General features: G+C 43.0%; 1 protein-coding gene across 2 annotated transcripts; it reads left to right on the top strand.

Moving 5' to 3' along the window:
* Positions 1–6,998: 6,998 nt before the first annotated feature.
* LOC147447969 (auxin response factor 16-like) lies at positions 6,999–11,675 on the top strand. Of its 2 annotated transcripts, none has more exons than XM_086523864.1 (3): positions 6,999–8,623; positions 8,891–9,921; positions 10,699–11,675. In XM_086523864.1, the coding sequence occupies exons 1-3, from the start codon at positions 7,400–7,402 to the stop codon at positions 10,931–10,933; spliced, it is 2,490 nt and encodes an 829-aa protein (XP_086379990.1). In that variant the 5' UTR covers positions 6,999–7,399; the 3' UTR covers positions 10,934–11,675. The 2 variants fall into 2 exon arrangements, with proteins under 2 accessions (XP_086379990.1, XP_086379991.1); XM_086523865.1 differs by lacking the exon at positions 10,699–11,675 and adding an exon at positions 10,038–10,463 and having other exon boundaries at positions 7,004–8,623.
* The last annotated feature ends 1,164 nt before the right edge of the window (positions 11,676–12,839 follow it).

Below are 12,839 nucleotides of genomic sequence, written 5' to 3'. Positions count from 1 at the left end.
GCACCAAATGGATTAGTCATCCATTCTGGAATGATGTCATAGGGTAAAAAAGGATCCTCTACCCGCTAAGAAACATAGACTAATGACTAAGGCTTTATCTCCTCTACCTCATAGTCGAGGACGATTTATGATTTCAAGAGAGATATAATTTGATAAAATCTAATATCTAACTAAGCCAACTGATTTTCTCATACTAAGCTGATCATTTAATGTGGGAGAATAAACGGGAACAAGAGTTAGAATATAGACATGTGCTTATGGATCTGTCTCAGCACGTGACCAAAGTCAATGGGTCCAAATGAGAGATGGTATGTCAAAGAGCAAGGCTAGCTAATGGAGCTTGAAAGACATTAGGGTTAGATTCATTAAAGACCTCCAAAGGTTAGTATTAAAAGTCCTTAGACCTAGGACCTTAAGCAAGCTAGGGTTGAGCTTGAGGTGGGAACATGACCCAAGCTTGAGGTGCTTGTCGTGCTTGCTGACTAAGGTTCTTGAGGTGCTTGTCATGCTTGATGATTAAGGTGCTTGAGGTGCTTGTCATGTTTTTTTACTAAGGTGCTTGAGGAGCTTCATGACTAAGGTGCTCAAGGGGTGAGGTGTTCCAAAGTCAGCATGATCCCTACAAGAAGGAGGGCGAGCCCTAAAGGTAGGGGCATGAGAGAGAACACACACACACACACACACTCACTCAAGGCAAACCAAATACTTAAGAGGCAACAAGGACACATGTCAAGCACCTACACATGTTGCCCTCCTGTAGTGCCTAAAAAGCCTATTGGTTGACTTCTAAAAGGGTTCAATGAGAATTTAGTTTATTTAATTCATTGTTTAAGAATTTTTCAAGCCCTCTCTCTCAAAGGGGAAATGAGGACACTTGTCCAAATGCTACCATGGTTGCTTGATATGTCTCATTCATGTGATTGGCTAGTCTAGAGAAGGTTCAATCAGCTTCAAGCTTGAGCTAGGAAGAGGGGTCGATCCAAGCAAGGAGGGGGGTAGCTTGACCATATACTCTCTCTCTCACACACTCACACACACACACACACACACACACACACACACACACACACTCATTCTCATGGTGTGTTGAGTGAGAACTCCAGCTCCTTCTCCAAGCTTGAGAAGTTGAGATCCCACACTAACAACTCTTGGCTATGGAATAAAAATCCAACCAAGAGTCATGCTCCAAAGTGCAAGCTTGCCATCTTCTTCATCTCCATTACTATGCTACTATGCTATGCTAAGCTACAAGAGTAATACAAGTGAGGAGATTATTTATTTCTCTTAAGTTACTTCTTCTTCCTCTTCCCTACCCTCATTCCTTGCTAGCTCTCTCCACCTTCGAAGGTGTTTGAGGTCTTGGGACTGAGATTGGGAACAAGTTAATGCTTTCATTTAGCTAAGTTATGGGCATAATTGTGGTGCATGAAGCTCTCTATCTTCATTGCACCATCAAGGTCTCAAGGAACACAAAGCTTGTATTGTACCAAGTCTCTCTTTGTGGGAGAAGCTATAATACAAAAGCCTTTTGAAGGGGGAACCGACTCCACTTAAATCCGGTCCTCAATTGTTGTCAAGTTCTCTAACTCTCTCTCTCTTGAAAAGTATTGTTCATGCCAAGTTAATTAAGTAAAGTGGTTATGTTGCTACCTCTAATCAAGTTCACCCTCTATTTTCTCAAAGTATTCTCATAAAATGCTTAGTTTTCTTAATTCCGCTATTCTCAATGTTCATAGTCCATTGTAATTACAAGAAGGGATTTTGCTGCTAGAGAGCATCCTGTGATACGAAGACAAGGTTTTAAGAAGTGGTAAGACTATCCGACGATATCCTTTTGAAGATGCTCCAGCTTAAGGATAATGTAAATCTTATAAATACTTACAATGACTCATGTCAAAGGTAAGAATCAGGTATGAAAAAGTATATTTTATAAATAAATTTTGTCTTTTCTTGATATTAAAATTTCTTTTATATGTTCATAAGTTTTAAGTGAGTAAGCATATGCACAATACCAATTCTCTTGCTTGAAACTTTCACCCTCGTCAACTTCTTACCCCGTAGTTCCTTTCCCCGCTTGATAAGGGTGAGTTTTAGCTATGGAGGATTGCACAACGAACCATTCATGTTGAAAATGAACGTAGTGATTGCATTATTTTTTGGATGAAACAAGTTTATCATGTGGCCTTATATAGGCTCAAAAAAAGAAGGTGGAATTAAATACTGAAAAGTGATATCCATCACATGTGGGAAAAAGGTCAAATAGCATGTGGCTATACCGAATAGCATGTGACTATAAAGAAGAATGTGTTAAGGAAATGTATGTGGTAGGATGCATGCATGCACATAAGGTGCATACTTGGTATTCTTGGCTTTAGGGATTGGTCACATATCAAGTGTAAGCTAAAGGCTTACCCCAACACCGCTAGGGTGTTAGGGCTTGGGAAGGAGGGTTATACCGTGGAATCTTGAAGAGCACCATCTTCTTGGTTGAAGTAAAGTGTTGCAAGAGCACAAGTTGTATTGTAATCAAAGCTCAGAGCGCGCGCGCGCGAGAGAGATTGAGAGAGAGAGAGAGAGAGAGAGAGAGAGAGAGAGAGAGAGAGAGAGAGAGAGAGAGAGAGAGAGAGAGAGAGAGAGAGAGAGAGTTAACTTTTACTGAATCTAAAGAAAAGGCTTATCCCAACACCACTGGGGTGTTGGGATAAGCCTTTCTTTTATCCCAACACCACTGGCCAACAGCTTGGAAAGGAGGGTTACACCATGGAATCTTGAAGAGCACCATCTTCTTGGTTCAAGGAAAGCTCCACAAGAGCACAAGTTGTATTGTAATCAAATATCTCTCCCTTCATATGTTAAATTCCAATGAATCTAAAAGAAAGAATTAGATACTCTGACAAACATACTTGAATGCATAATCATAACCAATTGAAAAACATTGATTACCCACATATGGATCAAGAAGGCTTAAGTACTTCACAATTTGAATGGTTGGGAGCTCAGACTTGACATAAATTTGTGTAATCCTAGCCTCAGTCTCAAATGCATCCGATTTGTGAACCAAGTAGACCTATGTAGAGTGTGAGAGAGATGTGGTGCGAAAGATAGGTACACAATTTGTGAGAAATTTAACCATATCATAGTATTTAATTTGCGAGTATTTAGCCATAGGATATTATTTAATTTGTGAGTATTTAGCCATAATAACATAGAAGCATTTTGGGTTAATTAACAACTTTTTTTCCATGTTATAAATTTTCTATTAAGTAATCGTAAGAATAAATTAGGGAGATGCATAGAGCCAAGAAGAGCTTTAGGAACAATGTAAGCACTCTGACTGTCCTTGCTCAGGATTTGCGCAAGAGAGAAATATGCTAAATTAAGCCTTTTGGTCAAAACCACTCCTTTCCTCTCATGACTTGGTTGACCTCTCATTAATGGAGGCTCGATGAATCCTTTAGAGCTTATTATGCTCAACAAACCTTATCTCTAGCCTTGGAGTTTATGCATGTAGTTCGGTGTGTTTCATGTACTGCTCTTGGAATACGAAAACTATGATTTTGGGTCATTTTTAAGCCATTTTGATAGTAAACCATGTCATGATCCTTAAAATAGGTTCCATATCATAAATGCAGGATTCTTGCTACTTTTGGTGCTAGCTTTTCCGTACTCCCTTATTACAAGGGCTTTTGAAGCAATGAAAATGTCCTTTTGAGGTCATGCTTAGAGCTTTTTGTTCTCAAAAAAATCTGTTGAAACCCTTAAAAACAAGTTTTAGCAGCAGTGGGAATCAACGCGACTTGGTTCTCACACTCAAGACAAGTGTTGCATCGTCATTGCAGCATCAGGTATGATATCTGGAACAGACAGGTTCCACAACATGGATCAACGCAACAACATGGTCTATGCCACTCTATGTAAATTCTTACCCTATCAGCCCAATCAAAGGTGCCAAGCGAACTTGGTATTCACAACTTTTCGCCTTGAACCAGCATGACTATTTGAGATAGACATTGCATTCTCAATAAGATTGCTCATGCAGCCTATTTTGCAATAAAGTAGACGCACTACGTTCTACACCCTCCAAAGCATTAACTAGGGAGATTCTGGCCCTACCATTGCTACTCTCGGAACGAGAGTTCTCTAGGGGGGGTGTATGTTAGGCTCCGCTTAAGACTTCTAGGTCGACATGAGCACTTAGCAAGTGCTTCAAGAAGGAAAATTCGAAGGCCAAATCTAGGTGATTCTTAGGTTTGTTTTCGATGGCCAACAAAAGCAGGTTTGTGAAGTAAAAGTCAAATTTCTTCAAGAGCAGGACATATACATTCTAGCACTCAGGCTCAATTTAAGACAAGCTTAAAGCAGATAGCAAGGATAGAAACGGATTGGCCATCTTATTCTTTATGAGTTACCTTCTTCAAATCAGAACACTCAGGTTCAATCGAGTCCTTAAGTATGTCAAAGCTTCAAGGGATCGATGGGATTGACTCTCCAACAATCTCAAGAAAACCTTGGTTTGTATGCCAAGGAAGGAATCGGAAAGGCTTCATCTATTTGGTCAAGGGACGGACCGGTGCTCAATAAGCCTAGAAGGTATCTTCCGCAATGTACCTTACTTCAACGAGCAGGTAAGCTCCGATCAAGACTTCCAGGTCTACATGAGCACTCAGTACGTGCTTCAAGAAGGAAAATACGAAGGCCAAATCTTCCAGAGGTAGCGTACATCCTCGACACTCAAGCCTAAGGATCCAATTCGGCATAGCCTTTTTGACACCTTTGGCTATAACATTTTCGTTGTTTCCACGACCCAATTTAGGGCAGACACAGGTATTGAGTCTCCTCACATGTCTACAGAGCACTTGTCCATGGCGACCACAAGTCGAAGGACTCTTCCTCTTCCCAAGGTACGCCCCTAACTTTCCCTCTTCCAGTTTGGATAGAGCTACCAAATTTGCCTCTCCACTACCAACCTGTCTTCAGGTCTATTGTAAGCCTGCTTGTTGACAACATCTTGGGAGTCAGACCGCATCAAGAGTTTAGCCTGAGATGGCACTCACAAGTCCTCATGGAACTCAACTTGTCCCTAGATCTTCCTTAGAAGAACTTCAGCTTGATGATGGATACAATTTCCTCCAATCGATGTGCTTTAAACATAAACCTAATGCTTGATTTCATTGTGGGCTTTAAGGCACCTAATCAAGGATTGTCCAAATGAGAAAGGTGTCAAGGCAACCACTCAATCTCAAGCTCATCAAGAAGATAAGCCTCCAATGACTTCCCGAAACCCTAAGGACCTTCCGCTCAAGTGTGAAAGCGCCCTCCCAAGAGCCCGTCCTCTCAATCAAAGGTAAAAAGACGATAAAGAACTCTTTTTCCCTTCTGGCCTCATTGAATGAAAAAGATGTGGCAACTGTACATCTAGTGTTGATGGACAAGTCAATGCATTGGACAAAGTGTACAAAGCTATCGAAGAGCCCTTCAATAGCAAGTGGCCCATTCCAATGCAAACTCAACAAGATCACAAACAAGCCCTATAGCCGGATGGTGGAATAGCTACACCTATCAAAGCCTCTAGACATAAGCCTAAGAGTAGTAGGCTATTTTGATTGTATCCAAGGCATGTACGCCTTTCTTATGTAAACTATTTTTCTTTAATACTATCTTCTGTGTTTTAGTAGGATACTTCGAAGGTCGAAATTTGATGGCGAGGTTCAGAGTCTTTTGCCCTTGATGATCTTCATAGAAGCATTTTTTTGCAGATTTTGATGGATCTAGGTTAGTGGGAAACTTCCAACAATCATATGATGCATAGCAGATTTAGGATCAAATCATTCTCTTGTTAAATGGAAATCCTATTCATGAAAGGAAACGATCCGAAAGGGATTTGCATGCAAATGGACAAAGATACTTCAACAAAGAACTCAAAGTAGGAAGAGAAGGTGGGCTTCAATTTGGGATGAGCTAGGAAATTGTGTCTACTTATGTGATGGGAGATTGAGGGGGTCTAGTTGCCTTGCGCAAGCCCCTTCTATGTGGGGATCAGTATGTTGGCCAAGGCACAATTATGATGACTCTTTGTGCTTTGTCTCAATGCCCATGCCAAGGAGGTATAAGGAAAATTCTCAAGGGCATGGTTTAACCACGCATGTATGCATAAGCAAATTTTACTTGGTGTTCTCAACTCTGTCGATTTCGATAGAGTTGGGAAACTGAATTCTCTACCCTCACCTTTTTGGAGAACAACCTATTTTACGTGTGCTGCAGTTAACATCAAATGCAAAATGTGTTGATGAATGGCGGGAGTAGAAGCGAATGTGCTCTAGCTTTACCATATTCTGACGATGTTAGCACAAGCTTGGCTTCCCTTTTTTGGAAAAATGACAATTAAAGTACGCGAGATCACATGTTGTAAACAAAAGAAAATGAAATAGCCGAGCCAGCTTGTTTGACAAGTGAGCATCCAAATGTCCTGTAAGTGGGACGAGATGAACTGGAGCCACGAGAGGCTCTTCACGTTGATGCTGGGGTTTCCCAAAAACAATTTATATACAGTTGGCAATCAATTGCAGATCCTACTCCCTGCCCTTTTTAAACAAAATAGATATTTGTGCTAGTGTCCGACCTTTCATCCGCTTCAAGAGGAGGCTGGCTGCTGGTTACGAACAAGTGCGCAACCAAGCCATGATACGGACACCCTAGACGTGTGAAACTGCCTCAAGATTGTAAGGAGAGAGGCGAACGGCAAAGAGAATAAAGCCAAGGGAGGCCTATATGAACGAGGGACAAGTGAGTACATGCATTTAAGGGAGAGCTGCACAAATGTAGACGAACTTTAAGGGGAGGCCTCCTAATAGGGGAATGGTCCCACGCACGCGTGTCCGTTTAATTTTCTTAGGTTTGTCGTGATATGCTGATGACCGACCCAGCTGCCAGACACAAAAAAATGGACCTCCTTCAACTTGTACTTGAAAACACGCTCGCAGCAACAAACAGCATGTCGCCTCGTCTACTGCCACTCTCCCTGCCTTCAACCCTTGTCTGATAACAACAGCCCTTCAAGCTCATCCACTCTCCTCCTCTCTCTCTCTCTCTCTCTCTCTCTCACACACACACACACACACACAGTCACGCACCTCACGGTCCTCACCGTCTCTCTAGTACTCCTGCTTGCTCTGCACGTGCATTCCCGGTCTCGACTCTCTCTCCCCCCCTTACACACACACGCGCTCGGCCGCGTATTCTGCGCCTTGCCCTACCCAGATCTTTGTTCACACCCTGCTCCGGACTCTCGCTCTCTCGCCCCTTACGGACACACATCTCTGCCCAGTGCCCACCTCCCTCCAGAGTCCATGAGATCTTCCCCGTCTCCATCGCTTCCCTTTCTACCAAGATTGCGATTGTAATGCCCGGCCCCTTCTTCACCAGCGGCAGTAGCAACACCATGGATGAGAGACCCCCTGCCTCCGGCTTAAGGAGCTGCGTCGACCCCATGACAAACACTAGAGGCAAGGCGGGCTGCAAGGGCGAGCTTGACCCTCAGCTTTGGCACGCTTGTGCAGGTGCCATGGTGCGCATGCCGCATGTTGGTTCCAAGGTCATCTATTTCCCTCAGGGACACGCAGAGCTTGCTGCCTCAATACCAGAGTTCCCTCCTTCCCTGGGCATGGCGTGCATGGTACTCTGTCGTGTTTTGTCTGTGAAGTTTCTCGCTGATGCAGAGACCGATGAGGTCTATGCGCGTATCTACTTGCAGCCTGATACAAACAGGGACATTGATCTACATGACGATTCCCCTTCTTCACCTCCTTTGCCAGAGAAATCTGCATCATTTGCAAAAACTCTTACTCAGAGTGATGCTAACAATGGGGGTGGATTTTCTGTACCGCGCTACTGTGCCGAGACGATTTTCCCCCGCCTTGATTACAGTCAAGATCCTCCTGTCCAGATCGTGCTCGCAAAGGATGTTCATGGCACTGTGTGGAAGTTCCGCCATATTTACCGTGGCACACCTCGCCGCCATCTCCTCACTACAGGGTGGAGCAACTTTGTCAACCAGAAAAAGCTTGTTGCTGGAGATGCCATTGTTTTCTTGCGCAATGCCTCAGGTGAGCTTTGTGTGGGTGTTCGCCGCTCCACAAGAGGGGCAACCACCAGTATCAACGCATCTTCGTGGCATCTTGCCGCTGCTACATCTGCATCGAGTACGGCTTCTTCTTCGAGCTGGAAGCTGAAGCCGCAGGACAATTCGTTCGATTTTTTGGGTTCTGCTGCTGTGGATAGCAGTGCACGCCCTCTCAGAGTAAGCTCTGACACTGCTGGCACTGCTAATTTTGCTCGAAATCGTGCCCGGGTTACTGAAAAGGATGTGCTCGAAGCAGCTAGCTTGGCAGCTGCTGGGCAGGTTTTTGAGGTGGTTTATTACCCTAGAGCAACCATCTCCGAGTTTTGTGTGAAAGCACATGCTGTTAGAGCTTCTTTGCAACTCAATTGGGCTCCAGGGATCAGATTTAAGATGGCAGTTGAGACTGAGGATGCATCACGCATCAGCTGGTTCATGGGTACGATATCGAGAGTCCAGGAGGCCGACTCTTTAGTATGGCCCAAGTCCCCTTGGAAAATGTTGCAGGTATAGCTCTTCTTATGGATTTCAGACATGTATTGTCTGTAGTGTACATAAGATACATGTCTGTAGGATGCGTGAGAACTGCAAAAGATGTTTTGAAAGTGGTGATGGGGGGTGAGCACCTTTGACATGTAGGACATTTGAGTGAAGAAATACAGAAAGCAAGGTCTGTATCTAAAATACTCTATGATGAACATATGAAAATGAAGAAAGGAGTCTAGATGAGACTTGGAACAATGTTAGAAAGTTTTGACTTGATTTTTTTTGCAGGTACTGTGGGATGAACCAGAGATGCTGCAAGGCATTGTGAGAGTAAGTCCGTGGCAGATAGAATTGGTCTCTCCAATGCAGTTGCCATTGTTTTCTCTGCCCAAGAAGAAACCCCGCCTTTCCCCGTTGCCGGAGCTCCAGCTTGATGGCATGGGTATGTCAATGGTGACACTTGCCAGCAATCTGCTGGGCCACATCAATCCTTGGCATGAGCTTGCAGAGAATGAGTCTGCAGGCATGCAGGGAGCCAGGCATGACGGAAGTTACATGGTTACATCTCCAAACATTGGACCAAGTGACATACATCACAGTCTATATGGGAATCGCCTCTTTGCACCTCATGACCTGTATGGTACGACGGGCGTTAGAGTGAGTACAGAGCTTAATGTGGGAGGTCTTTTCAATGAACGTCGTCTCAATGGGCATACCAATTCTCTTCATTCCTTGATGCCTCTAGGTGGATCTAGTAGTGGTGAGCCTGCATTGAGTGGTGATGGGGTAAGTATTGGTCAAAATGAAAGTTGCCGCACATCCAAGAGTACACCCTTCCTTCTGTTCGGCAAAGCTATAGATACAAGTCAATGTATAAATTCGCAGCTACCCAAGAATCCTTCCACCGATGACATCTCAACAGGTGGATCAGAACATGATATTCCTCGTGATGTAAATTGCAGGGAAACTCCAGGCCATATGCATATGTTTTTTTCGGCTCAAGAGGGCCGACCAACCTTAAAGGATTTTGAAAATTTGAGCCAGGGACAGGGATTTGGTTCTTCTTTTAATGAAGCTAGAACAAATGGGTGGTTCAAACACCAAGCAAGGAGTGTAGGGACTACAAATGGTTCATTTGAGCAGAGTTGCCCATATGGAGTGGGTGGCGAAACCTGTCCAGCCACTGTTGATCTCTCCCTTTTTGATTCGTATGAAGAGCTTCAGGACAACTTGTCTAAGACATATGGGGTTCAGAAGTCCGAGATGTTGAATCGTCTCATATGTGTGGATTCAAGGCCCATCCAGAATGAACCTTACAGGTAGCTTCTTTGATTATTTTTCTGTTGAAAGTTGAAAATTTTCTCCATTATGGAAATTCAATATGGGCAGGCAGTCGACATGTTTCTGATTCATCAAATGCTTTAAAACTGCCTAGGGATTTTACAAAGAGGGTGAAGTGGTTGAAGCTACTGTCTGAATTTAGTGGTGAGGACATCACTAGGTAATGCAAAGCTAATAGTGGTGATTCACATCACTACAGATGAGGCGGGACTCAGGGAGTGGCATTTGAGCTTTATTTACAAAGTTAGGAAGTGTCTGTATATGATGGATGGTTACTTCCCATTCAAGGTAGACACGATGTTAAGTGGAGTTTTGCTGCAGCAAACCCCCTTTCTTGTTCAAAAATTCTCAAAGAGATGAAGGACTCAACTTCCTATTGATGTCAATGGTATAGTTACAACCAAAAAAAAAAAACTCAATTCTCTGTTGAAGTCCTTTTGTCTAGCAGCAGTGCACAATTAACAGTTCATGAATGGAGCTTCAGCTTGTGTTCTGCAGCAGCAGAATATCAAATGTGTTTTGTGTTGGATTTGGGTATTAGGTCCATGTGCCCTTTTTATAACATGGGTTGGAAATTCTTTATGGTGTCATGGTCCAGATTGTCCTGTTTCGTGAGGCAGTATATTTGGGCCAAAGTATGGATTGGGAAGGTGTAACACAAAATTAGTTAGCCTTCTTTTTCCTTGAAGGTAGGATGCAATGTATGCGTCCTCTGTAAATGGAATATACATGGTCACAGCTTGTAAAATATGCAGGTTGTTCTTGAAGAGAGTGCGCATTTTTGCAGTCCGAACTCTTGCTGATGCTCAGAGGAATTGGCTTAGAAAGCCTATAGGAATTGGCCTACCATTTAGGACTCGTGCCGCTGAGCCTCCACCTTTGGACTCAAATTTTCTGAGTCTGGTGCATTGCATTGAATATGGAGAAGAGATGGTCTTTTTCGAACAAGAGTTCCACCTTCAAAAAAGTTTTATCAATGTCGTTGTTTGATGATGGGTCACATGAGGAGGATCATAGCTTGAGTGAGTCCAGGATTGATTGGGCTCACCAACACATGACAAAGGCAGTGCGTGATCATGTTTTGTGGTTAACATTGTGTGGTGTCTCCCTTGTTGTCCACAAGATTGTGTGGCGACCTCTTGTGTGAGTGTTCAAAGAACTGCGGCCTGTATGTCATAGTTTATTCGGAGAGTGGCTTTGTATATGATTGAGGAGCTGGTCTTTTGGCACAAAATGGAGGAGCTAGCCAGCTGATTACTTATGTGTTGATGCTTCCTCGTCTGCAAGTTAATGGACTAGACAGCATATCTGAATATTCAATTTAATCCACTGGCCACACCATATGTGGAGTAGATTCTCTTGTTTGTATGCATCATGGAGGTGGTTATATACACCACCTCTTTTTTTACTCCAAGGGATATTGTCTACGAGTCTCTACTGCATAGCGTGGAAACAAACAAACCCAGGAAATGGCATCTCAATGAACTTCGGAGTGTAACAAACAAAACTATGAAACTGTTTCCTAGCAACACTAGATGGCTAAATTATAGCTTGTGCTTGAGTTTGTGTTGTGGAAATTGTTTTGATATTGCCCTTGTTGGAGAGTAGCAGCTTTTGAAGTTGTAGTATGCTGTTTGCGACCCAACCTATGACACTTATGGATTGAGAACATATTGAAGTTGGCAAAAAAGGCTTGGTAAAATCACGTCTGCAATTTTGCTTTTGCTTTCTATAGCCTTGTCTAAGAGTTGGGTTGAAAGAGGAAACAGTACAAGGCCATGAAAGAACTGGATGAGATGGAGACTTAATTTTTGTCGAGAACTAGCTATGGTGAGAGTCTTGGTTAGCTGAAGGAGGTTTGCATAGCTCGTCTTGAAGGTTTTAGAACTGAAAATTGAACAGCCCAATGTTGAGGAATATTAGGCAAAGGACCAAAATACACGAGAGTAAGAACAATCCTTGCAGGCTTGAGCTTGTTTTCAGGGTTTTAGATCTGAAAATTGAACAGCCCAATGCTGATGAATATTAGTCAAGAGGCCAAAATACACATTAGAGTAAGCACAATGTTTTAGATCTGACAATTGAACAGCCCAATGCTGATGAATATTAGTCAAAAGGCCAAAATACACATTAGAGTAAGCACAAAATGCTGATGGTATCAAACAATGAATCTGTCATCAATATCACAAGAAGATTTAGAAATTTTCTCATGTAGGAAAACGGAGTCTTTCTCAGTGTTTTTCATACAATGCATAACATCATGAGCTTCTGCTCTAGAGGCACCGCATACCTAGCTAGGTACGATTGGGGGCATGGGACCACTGCCCCCCCACCGGGCTGGCGGTCCCTTGCCCTTAATCAATCATACCTAGCTAGGTATGCGGCGCCTCCCGAACAGAAGCTCATGATGTTGAGGTAAGTCACAATGTGGGAAATATTGTGAGAATTTGTCCAAAACTTCTTGTGACTCCCCCTTACAATAATACAATGGCAAAATAGGAGTACAATTGTAAATACATGATATGTGTGTAGTTTCTCCCTACTACCTTCTCCGCGTTGATGGTATTAAAAAAAAAGAAAAAAGAAAAAAAAAGGAGTTTTGAATCCCCAAATAGATTCAACCACAATAGCAACAGCAACACTCCCTAGATAAGGTGAAGAGGTCAATGTTTACAATGGAAAAAGCGGAAAGCTTGCAGCCCCAAAAACAAAGAATTTTGTAAGTGGCCAAAAATATCGTGGTGACTTGGCTTAGAGCCAGTTCGCATGATGGGGTGGTTGGCGACTGGCAATATGCTACCTCAAGTTCTCATGGATGTAATTGAAAAAGAAACATTACTATGTGTGTGTGTGTGTGTGTGTGAGAGAGAGAGAGAGAGAGAGAGAGAGAGAGAGA

This window comes from Adiantum capillus-veneris, chromosome 11 (genome assembly GCF_014529385.1).
Source record: "Adiantum capillus-veneris isolate H3 chromosome 11, ASM1452938v2, whole genome shotgun sequence".
NCBI classification, from domain to species: domain Eukaryota; kingdom Viridiplantae; phylum Streptophyta; class Polypodiopsida; order Polypodiales; family Pteridaceae; genus Adiantum; species Adiantum capillus-veneris.
Note: the sequence above shows the minus strand (reverse complement) of the source record. Positions and strands in the feature narration are given on the sequence as shown.